The sequence below is a fragment of the Sus scrofa genome, chromosome 12 (assembly GCF_054392235.1).
Source record: "Sus scrofa isolate SSC_HxYL_T2T_F1_AM1 chromosome 12, Sscrofa_HxYL_maternal_Yorkshire_Landrace_v2.0, whole genome shotgun sequence".
NCBI lineage: Eukaryota > Metazoa > Chordata > Mammalia > Artiodactyla > Suidae > Sus > Sus scrofa.
In genome coordinates, this window is record NC_139394.1 from 15,413,795 (window position 1) to 15,436,974 (window position 23,180).

The 23,180-nt window shown below is 58.7% G+C and overlaps 1 protein-coding gene across 7 annotated transcripts; it reads right to left on the reverse strand.

The window, feature by feature from the left end:
- Nucleotides 1–767: 767 nt before the first annotated feature.
- Nucleotides 768–22,498, reverse strand: KCNH6 (potassium voltage-gated channel subfamily H member 6). 7 transcript variants are annotated; one of them, XM_084984107.1, is made up of 14 exons: nt 22,252–22,498; nt 21,241–21,471; nt 16,114–16,275; nt 15,812–16,017; nt 12,345–12,770; nt 10,650–11,049; nt 9,435–9,634; nt 9,004–9,256; nt 5,870–6,063; nt 4,362–4,442; nt 3,950–4,163; nt 3,627–3,798; nt 2,780–2,966; nt 768–2,462 (listed from the first exon to the last, which is right to left on the reverse strand). In XM_084984107.1, exons 1-14 carry the CDS (start codon nt 22,325–22,327, stop codon nt 2,178–2,180), a joined length of 3,087 nt encoding a protein of 1,028 aa, XP_084840233.1. In that variant the 5' UTR covers nt 22,328–22,498; the 3' UTR covers nt 768–2,177. The 7 variants fall into 7 exon arrangements, 4 of the variants coding, with proteins under 4 accessions (XP_084840233.1, XP_084840232.1, XP_084840236.1 ...); XR_014820987.1 differs by having other exon boundaries at nt 1,618–2,462; nt 3,627–3,795; nt 4,362–4,446; XR_014820989.1 differs by lacking the exon at nt 3,950–4,163 and having other exon boundaries at nt 3,627–3,795.
- Between the last annotated feature and the right edge of the window lie 682 nt (nt 22,499–23,180).

Consider the following 23,180-nt stretch of genomic DNA (forward strand, 5'->3'; position numbering starts at 1 on the left):
GCTAGGGAACTCCATATCCATGTGCTTCCAGGTGGCCAAAAAAAAAAAAAGAAAGAATTCAAAGAATTGAGTGACTGAGTGACACTGTTTAATGTAACAAACTCCTCACAGTCCTATCCACTTCCGTAGGTGAACAAGTTTTCTGTGTTTATGTCTTCCTCTAATAAAAAAATAATATTCATTCACATACATGGACTAATTGAGAGGAAAATACCCTCTCTTAAGAGCTGTATTTCCAGTAAAATTTTAGTTTCTATAAAAATTTAAATAGAGAAGAGTTCCCGTTGTGGCTCAGTGGTTAACGAATCCGACTAGGAACCATGAGGTTGCGGGTTCTATCCCTGGCCTTGCTCAGTGGGTTAAGGATCGGGCGTTGCCGTGAGCTGTGGTGTAGGTCGCAGACATGGCTCGGATCCTGAGTTGCTGTGGCTCTGGTGTAGGCCGGCGGCTACATCTCTGATGAGACCCCTAGCCTGGGAACCTCCATATGCCACAGGAGCGGCCCTAGAAAAGGCAGAAAGACCAAAAATAAATAAATAAATAAATTTAAATAGAGATATTTATGTTGTTTTGAACAACTCAGTACTAATAAGTGTAACCCTTAAAGTCTTAGGTTAGAAACAATTTTAAAATTTCAATTTATATATATGTGTTACAAGTAGATATGATAAGGTTATTAGTAGTAGACTTTCAAGCATGGAAATAAATTACATGTTGGATAAACTGCGGATGGAATAGAGTGAAATGATGAGTACAAAAAAAGGAACGACGTTAAAGAAGAGCTTGTTCTGTTTTTAAAATGAATGATTTTGGCTTCTTAATCACTGTTACTGGGATTGAAATAAAGCAATATAAATTAAACATGTTATAAAAAGTCAATATTTACAATACTCTGTAAATTATGTCCTTTGCAACCCTTTAAGCACATCAGTAAAATACTTCAGATGTTAACTAAAAATGTGGGCTGGGGGATACATTTTCAAAATTTTTTTAGGGAGTACTGAAAAAGGACAGGACCAGTGACTTTTTGACAACAGTCCATTTCAGTGGGATACTTAACTGCATGTGTTCTCAAACAAGACCATCTGGGTTGAAATTATGTCTCCTTTGCCTATATTTTTGGAAAATACTCTATTTTAAATCAAAGTATAATTTACACATAGAAACTGTACATATTTTTACAACCTGAGACGCAGTCATGTAATCAGCAATTAGGTCAGGAACAGAACAACCCCCAAAAAGTTCCCCCTCTTGCTTGGGTAAAGTTCTTAGTCTCTCTCTGCTTCAGATTCATCACCTCTAAACTGGGGATGATAATACCGGCCCTGTAAGGTTGTTATAAAGAGTTGATGAACTCGTATCTGCAGCACAGTCAGCCTGGTGCCCACAAACACAGAGTGAGTGCCTTAAAAGTGCTGGCTGTGGTCACGATTCCCTATGGCCACCAAGCCGGCACTGCTCTGCTTCCCTTCACCCCAGTGTGCCTAAAAGCCCCCCGCAGCCACATTCAGGTCCCCAACACACAGCTCCTTGGGAGAAGGACTTGGAGGCGACCACAGCTGGCAGAGTTACAGCCCAATCAAGGACCCTCAGGAACGTTACACGCCCAGCCCGACATGAAATGTGCAGACTTTATTAGCTGTGAGATGCGGCACTGCCCACTAGGTCCCAAGGTCATCACAGAACCATCAGGGGCAGAGTGGCTGGGAGCTGGAGCTCTGTGCCCTGCTGAGTCCTCTGCAGAGGACACTTTCACCTCCAGCTGGTTCACAGGCTCTCAGCAGGAGGTCCTGACCAGCCATGGGGGCTGGGCTGTGTGGTGGGGAGAGTTCTGAGCGGGGAGGTGACTGTACCCAGCACAGAGCAAGGCCGTCACACAGAAGATCAGAAGTGTCTCCTTTCTTCACAGGCCCCTCTGTCCCATAAGCTACCTCCACATCTAAGCTCACCCACCCCCACCAGGCCGGCCACCTAAACAACCCCGGCGGTGGCGGGGGGGCGGGGGGGGTGTCAGAAAAGTCCTGAGCCTCTTCATCCATGCCATCCTGGGTCACCTGGACTGGCCATTTGTAGCTACTCTAGGTGAATGGTTCTCAGAGGCGTCCCTAAATCCTTAACTGTCACCTCACCCACCTTCAGTTCCTTCATGGCGTCTTTTATCTTGGGGTTCAGTGGCTCTAATTCCCTGCAAATCCAGGATCTGAGCCATGTCTCTGGACCTCCAGCTGTTTGGGGACAGAGCTGAGGTGTTCAGGGAGGGAGGGAAAGCGGGGGCCACAGACGAGTCCCTGTACCTCCAGGGGATGCAGAGGGGAGGCCAGGGGTGACAGGAGCCCCTCAGGCTGCTCCTCTTCAGAACACAGTGTCAGAGTTTTGTCTATGTCCATAGCCAGAGGGGGCAGCTTGGAGGAGGAGTTGCTGCGCTTCAGGCTCCATTCATCTGAGTCACCATAGCTTGGGGTCTGGAAGGGGCAAGAAAGAGGGAGGCACGCAGTGTGGGGAGCCTCCCCAGCCACCCTGACTTCAGGGATGGGACCTGATGGGAGCTGTGTCCTGCTGCTTTTGACCCGACGTGGGGGTCACGGTCACAGTCTGGGCTCTGCCACCACCTGTCCAGGCAGCCTGTCATGACTAGACCACAAGGGAGGATCAGAGAAGACACAGCTTCTCTCATGCCATGGAGACCCAGGGCTGGACACCCACTGAGACCAAATTAGGGGTGGGGGAAGACAGGAAGCCGCCTCCAGGCAACCCCCTGGGGATCCCCTCACCTGCTTACCTGTGCAGGGGGCACATCGCCCTGGGGTAGTCCAGCTCCTGGCCTCTGAGTCACTGAGCTCACAGGAAACAAGGCCAGGTCATTGGAGGCAGGGGCTCCCAGAATGTAGCCAGTGTGGTCCTGGGGCAAGGGCTGCTGAAGGAGCTGCAGGATGCGGCTGAGGTCTGCGGACATCCGGGACTCCAGCCTGCCAGTCGGAACACCACAGTCAGGGGCAGGGGCAGGGTTGCCTGAGGGCAGCTCTCCATTTTGTAGCCTGCAGGCTGTTCCTGCTGGATGAAGCTATTTCCCCGCTATAATCCACAGCCCCAGATTCCCCGAACACATCCCAGACTCCGATAATAACAGTGACCAGGCACCGTGCACACAGCACTTAGTCCTCATAATGAAGCTCCGACATGGGTCTTCTGATTATTCCCATTTCACCAAAGGGTAAGCTGAGGCCAGGGTGGTTAAGTAATTTGTATACCATATTGGTAAGTTGCAGAGCCAGAATTTGAACTTAGGACCGTACTGCCCCTAAGCCCTCACTCTGCCACCACAGCCCTGCCATCCACAGGCACACCCCCTTTCCAAGGGCCCATAGCATTCATTTCTGCATGCGTCTATGCCCCTCCCCCCAGAAGGCTTCCCTGGCGTGTTCCAGGGTTTTCTGGGCCAAGTCATCCAAGGACTTGGGCTTAGTGACAGGGATGAGGAGGTCTGCAGCTAAATGGGGTTGGCCATTCTAAAACCCAAGGGGCGCCCAGCGATGTCTCTGAGGCACCAGGAGGGGGCACCCATGCTTAGCCTGCCGCCAGTCTTGCCCTCCGTAGGTGTCCCCATTCCCGACCCGCAGGTCACTCACCTGTTCATCTGGGCCTGGAGCTGCTCTAGCCTGGAACCTAGCTCCCGAGGCCAGCAGTCTGGGTCTCCTTGAGGGTTTGGGGGGCTGTGACTTGGCCTTGGGGGCACTTGCTGCAGCAACTCAGGCCAGAGGCCAGATGCATCTGAGATGCTCAGGGAAGGGGCTGCACCTGCTGGGGCAGGGTGGGGGCGAAGGGGGTGGTGGGGAGGGAAGCTTGAGCTTTGGTCCAGCTGCTTCCACAGGCCTGACCTTCCAGAGCAGAGCCCAGGCCCCTCCCCCTACCTGCCGTGGGGACACAGGGTGGGAGGAGAGGATCTCCTTACCTGGGTGCCCTGGAGTACGAGGTCCTGCCCCCAAAGAGGTCTGGCTTCCAGGACCCAAAAGGTTGTAGCCCTGGGAGGGGGGCTGGGGCCCCAGCTTCAGGGGGCCGGCTGGGCGGGCACGTCCAGCCCTGGCCTCACTGTCCAGGGAGCTGCAGCCCAGTGGGTCCCTTGGTGCCTGGAGGTGGAGCCCCAGGGGGCTGGCTGGGTTCCAGCCCTGGGGGCAGCCCTCACTCAGGCTCTGAGGACACAAGGGGAGGAAGGGTACGAGGGCCTCTAGCTCGGAGCCTCGGGAGGGCGCCCTTTTCCACTCACTAAGGGACTGGGGAGGCCTCTCCCAGGGGAGGCATGATGGGGAGGGGGCTGGGCAGGGGCTTCGGAGGGACGGACACTGCTGGGGGCTGGCTCTGCTCACCTGACTGGTTGTCACTGAGGAAGAAGCCTTGGTGGTCCTGGCTGCCTGAAGCCTGCTGGGGTGATGACTGGAGACCTCCGCCTGCCTTGTGGGGAACAAGAGCATCAAGAAACAAAGCTGGGCTGGGGCCTCTTGGCCTTCCCCTGCCGTCCTCCCCCAGTGGCCCTGTGGCAACTAGGTAAGAAAGTGGGGACAGGTGGCTAGGCTCCCCCGCCGCGCTCCGGGCAGCTGCCCTCCCGTGCAGATGGGCGGAAGATGAATGGGCGCTTGGAGAGGCGCAGACCCCTCGGAGTCTTGGGAGAGGCTGGGGTGGGGGACAGAGGAGCTGTCCCCGATTTCTCGGTGCGTTGGTGCCCCGGCCTCGGCGCGGGCCAATGGGAGAATTTCCTCTGAGGAGACGGGGTCTAGAAGTCCCAGTCCATGCAGGGGGTGCCCTCCGCAGCACCCCTGGCAGCACCCTGCCTCCTGGCACAGTAAAAGCCAGGGTCCCAGGCCATGGAAATCACATCTTTCTTGCCCTGGTGTCCAGCCACTGAGCCCTTGGGCCCCCTGATGGCTCCTAGCAGCTGCCCTCCCCGAGGCAGGGACCTTCTAAGATCTGTCCTAGACAGACCAGGTGGGAAGGGGAGAGACTGGGGCAGGGGGGGAGACAGCAGAGGGAGCAGGGTGGGGAGGGCTGTCGTGGGGAGCACAGAAACCTGCCTCCCTCCAGAAGCTAGGCGTGGGGCGGGGCCAGGCTGGAGTGGGGGGCTCAGGGCCTCAGCCACTACTGCTCCTGCTAGGCATGCCAGGCTCCCCCCCACCCCCGCCGCCACAGCCCCTTCTGGGCACTTCCACTCTGTACTGGCTGGCCCACTTCTCAGCAACCCTGAGCGCCACAGACACTTGGTCTCCTTGCACACCCCTGAGACCCCCTGGTTAGTTAACTGTGGAGGGTTTTCTTTTTCCTGAGTTGTTATAATCACCACTGAGAGGTAAGCTGGAGGGGAGAGCCTGCTCTGTCTATACCTCTGGGACTGGCACCAGGAGCTCTTAGGGGGCAGGCACCCCTCCCTGCAGCTTAGTAGGATGTGGCGGGAAAAGCCCGGACCATGGAGCTGCACAGACTTGAGTCCCACTTTGGCTGTGCCACTGATTCTATGGTTTGCTGTATGGCTGTGTGGCTTTGGTCATTTGTCTGATATAACCCTCGGTTTCCTCATCTGGAAAATGGGAATAACCACACAATTTGCAAGAAGACTCAATGAGATCATGCAAAAGGAAGCTAGTGCTTGCCACGCAGTTCGTGCTCCATACCTGGTAGCTATGCCCATACTTAGCATTATGTTGGCCATGGTGGGCACAGAAGAAATGATGGCAGAGGATGCAGGAGGAGGTTGAAAGGAAGGGAAGTGGTCAGATGGGTCCCCTCAGGCCAGGCAGGCCAAGCTCTTGGCAGGCTGCCTGGACACTGCCCGTTGCCAGCTGGCCGAGGGCCACCCTCCCCAGCCCACCCAGTCCAGACTCACGTCCCGCAGGTTGAAGGTGACTTCCAGCTTACTCCAGAAGCTGTCTGCGAAGGCGGGGTACATGTCCAGCACCTCCAGCAGGTCTGCCCGCTGGATCTTGTGCAGGTCACAGTAGGTCAGGGCCCGTACGTCTGCACTGGACTTGCCCGGCCGGGCGTGGAGGCTAACAGGCTCCCCAAAGATGTCATTCTTCCCTGCTGGCCAGAGGGGTGGGGGTCTCTAGGGCCTGGCTCCCAGCTCTCTTCCGAGGCGCCTCCCTGAGGACCTCTTAACCATGACCCCCGCCCCCCCCCGCTCCAGGGATCCTGCCAGGCTGGGGCCTGGTGCTCAGGATCAAGCTCGGGAACAAGGCTGGGTGCACTAGCTGAGGGTGGCATGGGCCCTTCTCTTGTTCTCCGAGTTCTGCAGAGACCCCTCCCACCCCAGCATGGGGGTCCCCTCACTACCTCCACACCCCTCAGGCCTGCCCTCTAGCAGGATCCCCCCTCCTGTCTTCCACTTGCTTCGAAACTGCCCCTACTATCCCCTTCCCAGGGGACACTGGGCAGTGGGGATACTAAAGGCCCCTGTCCAACCTCTTCCTCTCTCAGCCTGCCTTGGGGCTGTGAGAGTGGAGGGAACCCAGGGTCAGGAGCGGCCAGCTCCCTGGGCAGGGCTGAGGCCTCTCTCTGTGTTCCACGGCCACTGTAACCAGCATGGCCCTAGCAGAGGAAGCCTGGGGAAGCCACTTCTGCTCTCTGGACCCCAGGGTCCTCACGTCTCAAGTGGGCATAAACAGATCTGCCTTGTCTACCCCACTAGGTGTCCAGAGGAGCAGACAGGATGCTTGAGGAAGTGCCTCGAATAGCAAGCGGAAGCAGCACAAGATGGGTGGATGCAAGGCTCTGGGCAGGACAAATGTCACAGGGTGGTCCTGGGCTGGATGTGGGGCGCGAGGTGAGGATACTGGGCCCTCCTGGCACTGGCCACAGGCTGTAAATGTGAATAAAATGCTGTCCCACCCACAAGGAGCCCCCAATCCCCGAGAGACAGATTACAGAATGCTCTCTAGAGCCTTAGAATGGGGGAGAGCCGAGAGCAACGGGGCTGCAGAGGAGGGAGGGGCCCATTCCACCGGGAGGCGCTGGGAGCAGGGAGCGGGACTTCCAGGGCAACTGCAGTAGGGGCTGGGTTGTGAGAATCTAGAAGGACTGGGCGCCCAGGAGAGAGGCAGTCCAGGTGTCCATGCAGCACAGTCAAGGCTGGGGGCAGAGAGCCCAGGGCAGGGAGGCCAGGGACCACCATTACTTGGAGGTCGGCTCCCCACGGGAACTTCCGGCCCCCTCAGGCTGGCGATACCACACGAGGGGCACTAACGGTGTGCACGATGGTGACGGAGGCCAGGGAGTGTGCCCCCAGAGAACAGGAGAAGAGCCTGGGGGCTGAGGAGGGGACTGGGGCTTAGAGAAGGAGGGGCTCCTTCAGAGCCGCATATGAAACCCAGAAGCTGGAGATCCAGGCAACATTATAAAGTGATGGTTTCCCAGTAGATGAAGGATTATGACCTAATGTCCATTTCCACTCAGGACAAAATGAAAGGAGTTCATGTCTCTAGCTGAAACTTAAATTGGACTGGCTTCTTAATTATTAATAATAATTATCTCTCCCACATGGATGGTACTTCTAAGCTCGGCTGGGAGTGAGGGAAGGGCTCATAGAGGAACCCACGCGCGAGCCAAGCCTTGAAGGATGACTGGCGCCTGCCCGGCAGGGGTGCAAGGTAGGTGATCTGAGCAGGGTGGCAGCACGGGCAAAGGCCTGGAGGTGTGACAGATGGGCAGGTTTAGAGAACGAAGCAGTGGTATGGCGGGAGCAAGAACTGCCAGGGGGGTGGCAGGACTTGGGGTGCCCAGAACGGGGAGGCTGTGCATGCCCCACGCAGGGTTTACATTTATCATGGGGAGGCATGGAAGGATTTTGAGCAGAAGAGGACTATGCACAGATGGGAATTCCAGATCACTGGTAGAAGGTGGAAGACGACCATGGGGGTAAGACCGGATTCAGGGCCATGGGAGAGGAGCTCCGGACACCTGCCCAGGGAGGACACAATGAGGGCTGGACCCAGGCAGGGACAAGGAGACAGGTATAGGGCAGAGAGGTATTGATGAGGGGAACAGATGGGGCTCGGAGGCTACCTGGATGGCGGGGGTGGGGCAGGAAAGGAGAAGTGCTCCCTTGGTTGACACCCAGGTCTCTGGCCCAGGCAGTGGACGGTTCCCAGTGATGGGGATGCCAATGGAGTGGCTTTCGAGGGAAGATGATGATTTCAGATTGAGATACGCTGTCTGGTCTGCCTAGAGAATAGAAGGGCGGCCATGCCCAGGAACGAATGGAATATTCCAGTCTAAGGAAAGACTGGGGACAGGACAGAGCACTGGGTCCTTGTGGCTTAGGTAAGGCTGAGATCATGGGAGCAAGGAGTGGGCCCAAGTGAGGGTGCAGTGGGAGAAGAGAGCAAGCATCACACTTGGTGAACACCTGCCGAGGGCAGGGCAGAGGGAGGCTGGGCAGAGGGGTGGAGGAGAGCCCGCCACCGGGACAAAGAGAGGGTGAGGCGGACAGCCCGGTCAGGGGCTGGGGTGGGCTGAGGTCGGGGGGAACTCGAGGAAGATGAGAAGCATCTTAGGCAGGTGAAGTGACCTGCCTGAGGTCTGTGGCTTGTGCGCCCCAAATCTGTCCCTACCCACTGCCCCTATCCTTCCTCCGAAGTGTCCAGCTGTCCCTGCAGCAGCACCGGATGAAACTGGGGACCACCCCCCTCTACCCAAGACAAGCCCCTGCCCTTTCACCCTGAGCTTCTCAAGGGTGGGAGAAGGTAGGAACCTGTCTGGACGTCTGAGTCGGACCCATAGCCCTGGAACCCCTGCTTGTCCACCTACCAGCATGAGTCCTCTGAGCCTCAACTTCCCAATCAGGAAAATGGGGCCTGGGGCAGCTCTTTGTTTTAAGGATTCACTGAGCTGGATAGAAAGCTCTCTGAGGCACATGCTCAGCACATGGCAGGTCAGAAAAGGAGCCACCATCACCATCAGGAATGGCCCGGTCGGCGGGACATCTCCTCCCCCCGCCGGCCTGAGCCTCCCCGCCCCACCCACCTAGGATGGCCACCACCACATCGTCGCGCAGGATCTCGATGGAGCCGCGGGAGATGAAGTAGAGTGTGGAGAGCACGTCGCCGAGGTGCACCAGCGTGTCCCCGGGCGGCGCGTGCGTCGTCTTGAACTTGACGGCGAGCGCGCGGAGGCAGCCCTTGCTGGCGCCGTGGAAGGCCGGGCAGTGCTGCAGCAGCGCGCGGTGCAGGTGCAGGCAGATGTCGGCCTGCAGGCACTCGGGGAAGCCCTTCAGCACCTGCGAGGCGAGTGGTCGCATCCAGCGTGAGGCCGGGGGAGTGGGTGGGGAGGGCTCCGGGACGCTCTGCACCTGCGAGACCTTGGCCTAGCCCATCCCCCCACCCCCACCCCCACCCCGGCGTTGGCCAGGGTTGGTACTTGAGCTGGGTCAGCCGGACAGGGCGGCGGGGACTCACCGCGTTCATGTCGATGCCGTTGGTGTAGGACCAGGCGTGCTGGAAGTACTCTTCCAGGCGCTGCCGCAGCGGGTTGGGGATCTGGTGGAAGCGGATGAACTCCTTGACTCGCAGCATCTGGGTGTGGTAGCGCGCCGTGCCCGAGTACAGGCGCTGGATGATGGCGGACACGTTGCCAAAGATGCTGGCGTACATGAGGGCTGGGGCAGGTACGGGGAGCCGGGGCTGAGCTCCTGGGCATCCCCACCAGGCCACACCACCCCAGGGCCTGCTCCAGGCCTCCCTCTCCTTGGAGGCCTTCAGTCAAGGACCCCCCCCACTCTGTCCAGGGCAACATCACAAGTGCCCCGGAGGGCACCAGGGACTATGAGGGCCAAAGGTCCCTGGGCTTCCTGCCCTCCCCCTTCTGCCCTGTGCCTCTTGGCATCTTCCTGGCCCAGAGGCCAAACTCCTAAGAAGAAAGAACTAGGGCATTTTTTTTAGTTCAGATTTGTTTTCTCTTGCAAGTTGTAAAAATATAATAAAGGGAAAACTCTTGGTCTCTTGTTTTCACCCATTTTTTTCCCCTTGTTTTTGTTTTTCTGGGCTTTCACATCTCTAAATACTCTGAACATGACAACTTCATCTACGTGTAAAATTCCACACTGCCTCTTGTGTTCCTAGACCGGGTGTCTTGAGGCAGGCAGGCTGAGCGCACACAGCCCTGGGAGCAGCCCCCAGGCTGGAACTGGGTCTTTCCGTGTAAGTCGTGGCAAGTTAGGGCCTTCAGGTTCCTGGTCTGTAAACTGGGCTAACACTATGGCCCTCGGGAGGTAGTGATGGGGACCAGGTGGGGGCCTCTGACCAGCACTCAGAAAAGTGCCCGGGGTCGGGGGGCGCCTTCATGGGCATGCACCTGTGCTAAGAAGGGCTTTAGGCTTAGTTTAATGCTTTGCTGTCATGGTCTTAAAATTCTCAATAATTTTTAAACAAAAGAATCCACATTTTCAATTTACCCTGAGCTCTGAAAATGATGTAGCGGGCTCTGGTCCCTGGCATATAGCGAGGGCTCTACGGGTGTTAAATTCTACATATAGTTGGTGTACACTTAAGCATAATTTCATTGTGCTACAAACTGAAGATCTGCCTCTCACACGTGTTGTGATTGGGTTATATCATTACAAAACTGAAACTGGAATTCCGCGGCTTAGGCCTGGGACACGAGGTAGCACTCACAGCCGATGAGCATGACGCAGATGGAGAAGACCTTTTCAGAGTTGGTGTTGGGCGAGACGTTGCCGAAGCCCACGCTGGTAAGGCTGCTGAAGGTGAAGTAGAGGGCTGTGACATACTTGTCCTGCACCGAGGGGCCCGACGCTGGGTCACTGCCATTGTAGCGCTTGCCGAGTTGTGCGCCCAGGCTGTCCAGCCAGCCGATCTTGGGCTCCAGGTAGGGCCGCTCCACGTTGCCGATGGCGTACCAGATGCAGGCCAGCCAGTGCGCGATGAGCGCAAAGGTGCACATGAGCAGGAAGAGCACAGCTGCCCCGTACTCCGAGTAGCGGTCCAGCTTCCGAGCCACCCGCACCAGCCGCAGCAGCCTTGCTGTCTTCAGCAGCCCGATTAGGGTTGTGGTCTGGAGAGGCGAGGAGGGGGCCATGGGGCTGAGGGTCAGCCCTCGAAAGGCTGTGCTTAGGACCATGTTAACTCATTTGTGGTCACATAGTCATACAACAAACACGGAGAACCTGCTTTGGGCCTGGCTCTTGGCAGTGGGGCACAGTGCAGGGCCTTAAGAAGCTCTCAGCCTAAAGCTCAAAATAGGGTTATGGTTGCTAGGACAGAAGTCCAAGGGGAGCATGGAGGAAGGGGAGGTCAAGTCTTTAGAGCAGGGCAGAAGGCTTCCTAGAGGAGGTGACACAGCAGCTGAGTCTTGAGAGATGAGGCTGGGTCTTCAGGCAGACAGGAGGGAGAGGGAAAGGGCATTCCAGGCACAGGAGGCACAGGAACAAAGGTATGGAGGGGTGAAATGGCACAGTCCACGTGGGAACTGGGATGGTGCTACAGCGGGAGCTCAGAGTGGAAGACCACGGAGTAGTGAGGAATGAGCCTGGAAGGTGGGCAGGGGCTGCTGCTGTGGCCACAGGGTCCGAAGAAAACATGGCTTTTATTCCAAGCCACACGGGAGCCTTTGAAGGTTCTGAGGACTGGGTCGGATGAGGGGCAGGGGCAGGGGCAGGTAAGTGATGTGAAACTCGCCCTGGCCTCTGTGTGCAGGGGTGAGGCTGGTGGGGTGGGCCTGGGGCAGAGGTGGGTAAGAAGGCCACTCAGTGTCCAGGCAGGGCCAGCGCAGGTGGAAAGAAGGGGAGAGGACCTGGGGATAGATTTGCTGGGAGTGAGCGGGCATGGGAGCAAGAAGTCACAAGGGACATCCCGTGCTGGACAGGCTGGGGACTTGGATTGGGGGAAGACTGGAACGCAGGAGGCAGAGCCGGTATGAGAGGAAAGCTGATCCCAAGAAGGTGGGGCAAAAACATAGTGGGAGAGAAAAGCATGAAAATGCCCTCCCGTCAGCTAAGGCGAGCAGAGTGGGCACAGTGGGAGTGGAGGGGGCTGAGGCTGAGAAGGGGTTCAGGCTGCATTGAGGGGCAGCCTGTGGATTCCATTTCTGGCTCCAGGGTGAGGGCAGTTTATAAGTCAGCACGAGGGGCTGGGACCACAGGGGCGCCCGGATGGGGCAGGATTCTGGAGCCCAGGGAGGCAGGCCGGGGGGCAGCCTCCGCTCCCCCTTCTCCAGGGCTAAGAGACCACAGGTGTCTGAGGCCCACTTTCCGCCTCCATTCGCTTTGGCAAAGGGGCCCGATACAGGTCCTGTCTGCACCCCAGGCACAGGGGCGGCCGCAGCGGGCCGCCCAAGTGGGGTCTGCTCACCTCATCGGAGCCGGTGCGGAAGATGAGCAGGTCGAAGGGGATGGCGGCCACCATGTCGATGAGGAACCAGCCCTTGAAGTAGTGGACGGCGATGCGGCGGGGGTGGCTGACCACCTCGTCGTTGGTGTTGACGTACGTGGTGCGGAAGTTGATGACAATGTCCACGACGAACATGATGTCCACGATGAGGTCCACCACGGTGAGCGGGCTGCAGGTGTAGCCGCAGTCCCCACGCCGAGACTCGTCCTGGTCGCTGAGCAGGAAGGCGGCCGAGTAGGGCGTGAAGACGGCGGTGTAGATGACCAGCAGCAGGATGAGCCAGTCCCACACGGCCTTGAAGGGGCTGTAGTGCAGGAGGGTCCCACGGTGGATGCGCGGCGCCTGCAGCTTGTACTCAGGCAGCACGTCCGCCCCCAGGGACAGGACCTGGGGTTGGGGACCACGGGTGATGAGCAGGGTGGCCACCGCTGGCAAGATGGGTTTGGGAGGGGTGGACATGGAGGGGTGAGGCCTAGAGCAAGGGAGATGTGGGAGAGGGTGGGCCGGGGGGGCGGGGCAGGCTGAAGGGGATGAGGTAAAGACGGGTCGCAGCAGGTATGTGGGGGTAAGTTCACCAGCAGACGAGGGCGGCGGGAGGGAGTGCAGAGGGGAGGGGGTGTCCAGAGGAGGGCACAGCTCTGCCTGTAGTGACTCCAGGTTTGAAGCTCACAGACTTGCTCAGAAACAGGCCAGCCTGGAGTGGGTGGGGATGGGGCTGAGGGAGGGGGAGGGGGAGGCCAGCGGAGGGCCAGGCTCGGGTGGATGCAGACGGTGGCTGGGGAGGAGCCATCCTCCCTGTGGGTTTTGGAGGTTTCTGGTGGGAACAAGGAACCCCCACAATACCCTCTTCACTCCCAAGGGCCCTCCCTTGGGCCAACTCTCAGAGACTTCCATGGAAAGAATAGAATTTAGGGGTAGGCACTTCACTAATCTGGGCCCTCGACAGGTCCGGGGAGCCAGAGGCCTTTGCACCCATCCTGGAGGTTTTGATCCTCAGGTTCAGCTGAGCCCTCTCTGCTCTGCCCTCTAAGCCCCGCCTCTGAGACGATGGTCAGCGTAGGATCTGCCCACCCACCCCACCCAGCACTCGAGACGGCTGGGGCGTCTTGAAAGCCAGACCTCCCAGTTGATCCCAGGTCTGCCTCTGCTGTCTCTGTCTTACGGCAAGTTTGACAACCTCGGGGAGCCTCACTTCCCTCACGGGCAGGAGATGACAGGACAGTCAACTCCACGGGGCTGTCATGAGTAAAGGAGCTGGGCATGTGCCACTCCGCACAGTACCTCCGCCTCACGCTCATCACACATCTGACGCTGCCGACAAGATCGGGGCCTGAGACATCCCGTGCCCCACCCCCATCTGATAGGGCCCTGCACGCTGTCCTGGTGTAAGGAAACCTGCAGTGTAAGCCTCTGACCTTCCAAACCAGATCCATTAGCAGACGGGAGCTCTATAAAGAAGATCCACCCAAGGGCTGGTTTCAACCAGGAGGTCCCCGATCTGCCATCCACGCCTCTTGGAGGGGACGTAGTGTCCCCACTCTGAGGGGACCTCCTACCCAGCCTTGGCTTCTGCTCCTATTTTGCATTCCCAGACTCTGTACAGACTCAAAGCATCATTTGTTTTGTTTTGTTTTGTTTTTTTCTTTTGTCTTTTTAGGGCCGCACTTGTGGCATATGGAAGTTCCCAGGCTAGGGGTCTAACTGGAGCTGTAGCTGCTGGCCTGCACCACAGCCATGCCAGATCCGAGCTGTGTCTGCAACCTACACCACAGCTCAGGCCAGTGCAGGATCCTTAACCCACTGAGCGAGGCCAGGGATCGAACCTGCAACTTCATGGTTCCGCGTGGGATTTGTTTCCGCTAAGACACGATGGGAACTCCCTCAAAGCATCATTTTTGATTCTCTTCCTGCTCCTTGTAAATACCCTGACCGCACAGTTATTCCCTACTGACCTGCAGGCTGCACTCCTGTGTCCCTCATACACCCCTCCCATATGCCCGGCACTTAGTCCACATGTGGGCCGGAAGGTGGGGAGAGAGGCAAGAGTCCCCTTCTAAACAGGGGCGCCACCTCCCCACCACAGACCTCTCTAGTCCCCAACACCTCCAAGGCCAACACAGGGCCCCTGCCCCATGTCCCCAGGCCTGCAGGGCCCTGGGGGATGCACAACTAAGGTGTGGGATGACAGCGCCTAGGCCCTTTGAGTTCTGGTTGAGGCAGTGTGACTTCCCTGCTCTGGGCCCACGCCAGCCCCGCCCCTGAGCTCTGCCAGCTTCCTCCCCACCTTAGGCCTCACAGGTCAGTGAAGCCCAGGGGGGCAGGGACAGGGTCAGGGGAAGGACAGGTTGGGTGAAGGCAGGGACCACGGGCCCCAGTCAGCTCTCTCATGGACAACTCCCCTGGCCAACAGTCCCCATGGCCCTGCCACCGAGGGCCCGGGGTGTGGTGCTGGGTGGGCTGCCCAGGATCAGGCTATTGGACCGTCCTGCCCAACCTGCAGCCTGGCACCCCCCAGGGTTCTTGTCACAAGGAGTCTACCCCCATCTGCTCCAGGTGAAAAGGGGCAGGGGGACAAACTGCTCCCATCCTGAAGCTTAGTCCTGGGGGAAGCTGGGAGCAGGCCCCCTGCCTGGCCCTGTGCCTTCTCATCAGCTCTGGCCTAGGCACCCCTCAGGGGGGCCAGCATTCCCAGTGTCCAGTGGGTCCTCAGAGATCATGTGGTCCAGCTCTTTCCTCCAGGTGAGGCCCCCAAGCCCAGTAAGGGCAGAAGGTCTCTTGCCTGAGGTCACAGAGAGGGCTAGTGGCAGGGAAGCCGAACTGTGGGCAGAGCTCTCTGCATTGCCCTCTGAGTGGTCAGGTGGGGACTCCCTGGAGTGGGACCGTGTGGTCAGCTGAACAGGGGACCCAGGGAGGTTTGCCCTGGGCTGGTCAAGGAGTGACTGAGGGAGGGAGGCATTCAGGGGGCCCAGGCAAAGGGGGCTGACGATGCCCCGATTGCAGGAGAATTCTGTTGTGGGGGCTATCACCTCAAAGGCAAGGGGTGGGGGCAGGGCTGGGGCCCCGACACCTCCTCTCCCCGCTGCTCCTTCTCTGGGCCTGGCAGAGCCTTGGGCTGGCACCCACCATGACCTATGTGTCTTCCCCTCCCAGGCTCCTCCAGGCCTAGGATGTGGCACTATTCCCAGGCTCTGCTGACTCCACCCTCCCCGTTTCCAAGAGCTGGCCTTCAGAGTGGTGGCCCCAGGACAGGCCTTTAAGTCTAAAGACTCACACTCAAGCAGGACAAGAGGCCTGGAGCTCCAGATACCAGGGGCTGGACAAGCTGGCTCCCTCTGCCAGCCCAGACCCTGAGGCGACCAGGCCTGGGGCCTGAGAGGGGACCCTCGAGGCCCAGCACAGCCCCATCCACCCTGCCCTGCACACTGCACCTGGGTGACCTTCTCGGTGACGTTCTGGGTCCGCTCCACCACCTTGTGGGGCGCGATGATCTCGATCTCCGTGGTGGAGCCCGAGCGGTGCTTCTCCAGGTTGAATTCCACAAAGTTGAGCGTGAACTGCGGGATCTGGCTGATAGTCCTGTACTTGACCCTGCCCGGGCCAGGTCCCTGCGTACCCGGCCTGCCGTGAGAGCCCTCTGGAACCAGGGCCAGGGTCAGAGCAGCCAGGCCGGGGACCAGCCGCTCTGCTCAGGTCCCCGTCCCCTCCCCCCACCACGTGCTCCCCGCCTCACCAGAGCCCAGGAAGCTCGGGGACAGCAGGCGCTGGGACAGGCTGCGGCTCCCTCTCTTGGCCAGGAGCTGGGCCAGGTCCTCAAAGTTGAGGATGAACATGATGACGGCCCCATCCTCGTTCTTCACGGGCACCACGTCCACCAGGCAGCGGAAGCTGGAGGCTGCGAACACCATGGGGAGGGGGTGTCACAGGACCCCGGCGGGGGAAGTTAGGGAGGGCAGTGAGGAGGCCTGCAAAGTGACCAGAGCTATTGGGCAGAGCCTTGGTGACAACCCGGCAGGTGCCCCACCCACAGGGCGGCGGTGGAGAGAGCTGCTAAGCTTCTCATTAGGAGATAATGTAGCATCGGGCCTGAGTCCACACTCGGCCTCAGCTCAGGGCTTAACCTTGAGGTTTGCTTCTGCCATAATTAAAGCCGAGCAGATGGGGGTGGATTAAGTGGGGGGGTGAGGTCGGGCATCCTACCCCATGGAGCTCTGGCTGGCCCTGGGTTCAGCTCCCATAGTCCCGGCCCACAAAGACGCTGGGAGGAGCTTGCAGTTGAGAACACACTAAGTGCTGGGCACCGAGCCGGCTGGCACATTAGGCCTCCAGCTCCGTGGTGGTGCCCAGAGCATCCTTGGCGGGCACACACAGACCCCTGTTTTGCAGATTCTGGGCTTCTGAGAAACTGACTGCTGGGTCTGCCTGGGGACATGGAGTGGGGATCCCAGTACACAACAGTTCAGAGAGAGGAGGGGGCTTGTCGGGGCTGAGTACACTGGAGGCAAGGCCAGGCTGCTGCTCCAGGCCTGGGGCGGGGGCCTCGGTCCCAGGGCAGAGTGAGGCAGTGGCCGGGGTCTGGAGAGGGAGAGGGAGACAGATGGCAGTGTGGGGGCAGGACAGCCCCCTCCTGCCGCTCTTCCCACCCTCCAGGCAGCCCAGGCCTCAACACTGCCCCACTGTTGCTCTTTCTCTGCTCCCGGGTGTCCCCCTCACACAGGTGAGTGGAACAAAACAAGCTCGAACAGCCAGGTACCCCAGAGCCTAGTCTAGGGGCTGGGTGATGCCACTGAGCCTTCTCCATGGCACCCGGTCATCCCATGTCCCTCAGGTCAAGCTGCAGCTGGGGGTCAGGATGCTAGGGGCAGGGGCCTCAGGTAACACACACGAAGAGCAGAAGGCAGCTCTGTGTCTGCCTCATTTGCCCACGGCGGGCACCTGTGCCAGGTGGTGTTTGTTAACGGAGTGAATGAAAGAATGTGTGTAATGCAAGTGGGTGGGAGGCCAGCTGGCGGGAGTATTATCACTTCAGCTTCCCCTGGAATCACTCTCCCCGCACCCCCTCTGGTGCTCACTTCCCTTGGTGCCTCCTCCCACCGTTAGTGCTGGGGTGCATCTGAGCTGCCTCTCCCTCCCACTTTCCTCCCTGGGAGCAGGAGTCTCCAGGATCAGATTCCTGGACTCCCAGGCACCAGGCAGCCATCTGCCAGCTGCTGCACTGGGCCCTGGGGGAGACATCCACACCAAAGAGAGGCCACCCCCTCGCCTCAGCGACCCCCTCCTGGGCTCACTGTGTTGTATCCCTGTCTCTCAGGCCAGAGCCCAGCATTCTTGTCAGTCTGGGGCATGGCCAGGCTTGGGCACTGGGACCTACCCAGCAAGCCTCCTTGGCCAGTGCCCGGAGACACTGTCCCCCAGGCCAGACTATTTCTTCACTTTCTGGAACTGCAGAGTTCAGGCCTGGGAGGGGGCGGGGCAAGGGCAGAGCTAGGCAGAGGGCAGACTCCAGGCTCTCCATGCTGCCAGGGGCTGCCAAGGCCCAGTCTGTATCCACTGATGCTATTATCTTTGGAAAACTGAGGCTGGGAGTGGACCAAAGACCAGCCTATCAGAGCAGTGAGGGTTGGAGGGGGTCGTGCATGACACCCGACCTTCGTGCTTACTGCCTGTGGGTGTGTGGAGACAGGAGGCTGTGAGGGTTTGGATAAGTTGAGAACATTCTTTTCCCCGTCCCTAAGCTGCCCTTGCTCACAAGTGACTCTGTGATCAGAAGTGAGTGTGTCACCCTAGGTTGTGCCCAGGAGTGGTGGTGCTCCTGTACCCTACCCCCCAGTCCTGGAGGGAGGTGGGGAGGGCACAGGCTTTGCCTGGTTCTCCCTTCCAGGGACCTGCCCTCCGGGGCCCCCCCACCTCTCTCTGCTCTTCTCTGCATCTTGGACACACCCCCTTCCTTCAGTTTCTCCTGGTCCCTGCCCCTCCCCTGCAAGACCCCCCCCCCCACCGTCTATTGCCCCTGTCTCTTCGTCTTTTCGCACACCCCTTCCAGCATGTGGAGAGCTCTCAGGAAGGAGGTGGCACCACAAAAGCTGCCATTAAGAGGGGAGCTGCTCCCTACTGCCTCCCCGCTGGGCGTTTCTGGCATCCATGGGTGAGTGTGCAGAAAGCACCGGGGCCCCGGACCTCAGCCCTTGTCCTGTCCTTCTTATTTGGAGCTGCGGACTGGAGGACCCCCAGGCTTCCTCTAGTGCAGCTTGGGGATCAAGGGACTCTGGTGCGGGATCATAGGAGAAGAGGATCCGGCCAAGGCAGGCAGTGGGGGCAGGGGCAGGGGTGGGGGAGGTCTGAGGGCTCTCCATCCCCCTTCCAGACGCTCACTGGTTCTAGTCTTGCAGCCACCCCTGCTCCTCCTAGCTCTCAGGGTCATACTTTTCCTACGAAAGGCAGAGGGCAGCAGAGCCAGTTTCTCAGGGGTCCCTGAGCCCTGTCTCATAGGGTAATTTTTGCCAAGTGCCCTGGCCTCTTCGAACCCAACTTTACACAGCTGCACAATGTGGAGCTATGCGGACACAGACTTGGAGAACTGTCAGTGGGTTCCTCCTTTAGAGGAAAAGGATTATAAACCAGGTAGAATTCTGTACAGGGCCGCGTCCCTTCCTACCTCCCCGAAGTCAGTGGGAGACGGAGGAAAGGAGGTCTTGGCCTGAGGAGGGAGAAATCACCACTGGGATGCTCTTCAACAGGCCTCTGAGAGGTCGGGGAATATGACAAAACACAGTCGCCGGGTGAGAGAGGCCCAGGAGGTGAACACAAGTTACCGAGTATCCCATCCCTCCCTTAGGGGAATGCAGGCCAGGAGGCTCCCTTGTCTGGATTTCAGGCCAATTTCGGGTAAGTCCAAGAGGGCAAGCTCTTGGCCTATAGGACAAGGAAGGGCTTGGGGTGGGAGTGGGGGTAGACTGGGATTTATGTGGGTAATTTTTCATTCTCACTCAGGGCCGACCTCCAAGACTAAGATCTCTAGGGTCCTTTCTGATTGCTGGAGGACCCCAGCAGGGTTCTGAAGACCTGAGTCTCGATGTCAGAGCGTCAAGGCTTGGTCTTGCCCAGGTACATGCAAGGTGCTGAAGAGACCCTAAGAGCCCTGATCTGACATCACTGGGAGTCTGTGATCGGGCCTCATCCCTGTGGGGCCCAGGTAGAGCTCTGGGGTCAAGGAGAGGGTCCGAGAAGGACCTGAGGTCCTCTATTATTTCCTTCTGTCCCAGCCTGTTCCCTAGGGACCCTTCTCACTCCTTTGACTGTCACCTCCTCTCTGCAATGATGTGAGGAGGTGAGGTCACAGCTTTTAAAAATATTCTCACTTCATTAACCCTGTGAGTGCTGCTAAACTAAGCCAGGTTCTCCCTAGTTCCCGAATTGCTACCCCTCCATTCACATGGGCGACAGCAGCAGGGGACAGCCAGAGGGATAGCCTGGACCTGCCCAAGAAGCACCTGGAAGCCCTTAAAACACACACACACACACACACACACACACGCTCAGGCTCACACTTACACTCATGCTCCACGTGTACACCAGGCCCCTGCAACCCAGGCTGTCAGCACCCTCAGCCCCAGTCCTAAGGTGCCTGCCCTTTACCTGCACTGCAGTGACCCTCAGGACTTGTCCCCATGGAGGACCCTCTGCTGGGTCTTCCTTCCTCAACAGTCCTGCCTCTGAGCACAGAGGCTGTTGGGTTCCTTTCTCCCCTCTTGGGATTATTCAGATCAGATCTCTCTGAGGGAAGAATCCAGAAACTTAGGGTCCAGTCCCAGTTTGCACCCAAGCAGTAGGATCTTGGCCACGTCCCTTCTTTTTCTTGGGCCTCGGTTTCCTCATGCGGGAAATGAAGGGATGTACTGAAGCCAGTGGTTCCTACATTTGGCAGAACATCCAACAGTCAGGGAGATTTTTCCAAATACACCTGCTTGGGCTTCACCTCACATTCCTGAGTCAGCCCCTCTCTACAGAAGGTGTGTTTTGGAAAACAAGCCCCAGGTGCTTCTGAAGCAGGACCAGGCTTGGGGGGCAGGAGGGGGGTGGTGGGTGAGGCATCGATCCAGGTGATTTCACAGGGGCTTTCAGGATCCTAGTTCCCATCGATCTCTTCCCTGCCCGCACCGGTTCCAGTGGAGACCCTGAAGTTCTGGGGCAAGGATCTTAAAGGGCTGCAGAACAATTTCTCCTCAGCCCCTACCCTCTGCTTTTGTTCTGTGCACAGTAAGCTTGGGCTGACAATAGCATCCCCAGTTGGATGAGCCTCCAGGTCAAGGAAAATGCCAGACCCTTCCTCCTTGAGGAGCTGGGGCTGGGTGAGTCAGGCCCACCCCTCTTTTTCGGCCAGCAGCCCCCAGGCCTTGCCTAGCCACAGAGGCCCTGAGGGGGTGACTCCTCCCCTAATCCCCAGAGCAGACGGAGATGAGGAAAGGTTAATTTCCGTCCCAGCTGCCTGACAGCTGGGGCTGACAGTGACAGAGTGGACAGCCAGGAGACCGGGGACATGGGGGAGGGATGGTGGAGTGGGAGGCCCTGCCTGGGGCCTGGACCAGTTGGTGGCTCAGCCTGGTCCTTGGTTTCTGCAGTCAAATGCTCTACCCCTGAACCATCGCCCCACAGTCCCTGATTTCTGAAAAAGACCTCAGAAGGCATTGCATCCAGTGTCCGTCACATCCCCCTACAGAGAGGAAACTGAGGCCCAGAGAGGAGGCAGAATTTGTCCAGGCCCTTGGGGCCCCTAGGTCAGTGCCCTTCCCATGGCCATTGGGCCTGGACAAGAGAGGGGCCAAGCCTGCCTCACAGAACCTGTGAGCTGAGGGCGCCTCACCATCCTTTCGGTAGTAGAGGATGTCCACCTTGCACTCCTCAGCCCCCAGCAGGGCCTGTGCCAGGCGGGACATGGCACTGCGTGGGGTGTTGGGGCCTGTAAGGAAGTCACAGGTACACGGTCTCTGCATCACTTCCACTCGGGAGTAGCCGAAGAGTTCACAGAAGCCGTCGTTGCAGTAAATGATGGCGCAATTCTCCATCTGAGCATTGGCAATCAGGAACTTCCGACCTAGGTGGGAGATGCGAAGCCCATGGCAACCAGGATTGGGCAGCAGGGAGGGCAAGATCATAGGGAGTCTTGGGAGCAGTGACGGGGGATCTAGATGGGGGAGCAGAGCAGTGATCAGGATGAGGGAGCAGGGGAGGTGAGGATTGGGGGCGGGGGGAAGACCAAGGAAGCCAGAGTCGTGGGGGAAGGTCATGGAACTCCTGGGAGTAATGAGGGGGAAGGAGGGGGAAGCAAGACAGTGACCAGAGAAGGGAGGGAAGAGGAGTCAGGCCTGGGGATGCTGGGAAGACCAGGGCAGTAATGGGGTCAGTGAAGTGGGAGGGAGGCCCAAGGCTTCCTGGAGGCAGGGAAAGGGAGCAGGGATGTGACCAGATGGGCGCCAGGCCTGGGAGACCTAGAAAGACCAGAGTGGCTAGGGTCAGGAGGTGAAACGGAGGGTGTCAAGGAAAGCTCTGGAGGAAATGGGAGTGGGGCGGAGGTCAGGAGAGAAGCAGAATGTTGATAGAAGGGGAGGTTATGCTTTGGGGGGGGCAAGAAAACAACCCAGGGGCAGGAGGGGGGCCCTTACTCTGCGCAAGGTGCTCTGGAAGAGAGGGTGACATTTGCGGTACATAGGGCCCACAGCAGGAGAAGGTGTTCAGGGACATTAAAGGGAAGAATTTTGCATTCAGCGTCAGACACCCCCCACCCTTCTCCAGTCGAAGTTAGTAAAGGGGTTCAGCCACTCCTGCCACCGAGCCAGGGCTCCAGATCGCGCCCCCACCCAACACATACACTCACTTTGGCCCTCGAACTTGCGGATGATGGTGTCCAGGTAAGTGTTTTGGGGCGCGACGTGTCCCCTGCGAACCGGCATCTTGCCGCCGAGGCCTCTGCCGGTAGCCACCAGCGCCCCGGCTCCCTGCGTGTCCTCCTGTCCTCGGGCTCAGCGGAGTCCGGCTCCGGGTGGGTGCCGCCCCCGGGGAGGGCCGCGGGGCTCCGCTCCCCGCCTGTGTCTCTCCTCCGCTGCTCTCCCCGGCGCCCTCCCGGGCTGGCCGCTCACCGCGCCTCCTCCCCTCAGCGGCCGCCCGGGAGCTGTCCGCGCCGCGGTGCTGAAAGAAGCCGCGCGGCGGCGGCGGCGGGGCGGGGTCCGCGGGGCGGGGGCAACTTCTCCCGGACTCCACTGGGCAGGGGCGGGGCCGTGGCTCCTAGGGGGCGGAGCTGGGCGGGAGTTGCGCGCCAGGAATTGGCAGAGCTTCTCTGAGGCGCTTCTGCTCTGTCCCGAAGACCAGTGTGACCTCAGCCCCTCTCGGAACCAGAGGGGAATCTGAACGTTACCAGGCGTTCAGTTGCCAGACTCTTTCAGGCAGGGGTGGGGGGTGCGCAAAGAGGGTTGTCAGAAGCCCCAAGGGGTCTTCTGAAGGTTTCTTTGCAGATCTCATTCCTGGGTTGGATTCCGGCAGTGCTGTGGTTAGACCTCTTGCCCATCCTTACGAAGTGCCCTCCAGCTGAACCCCAGTGCTCATGCAGAACTCTTAATGGCAAGTGCACCCAGGACCTGGTCCTGGGAGGGTTGGGTAGTAGTCCACATTACCTACACAAAGTATGCAGTGAGGGGCTTCCTTTAGAGGCCTGAGAGCTCTTAGCACACAGGCAGCACTTGGAAGGAGAACAGATTTAAAACCGCCTATTAGCAAGTGACCACTGATAAAAGTGTCTGAGTACTGATT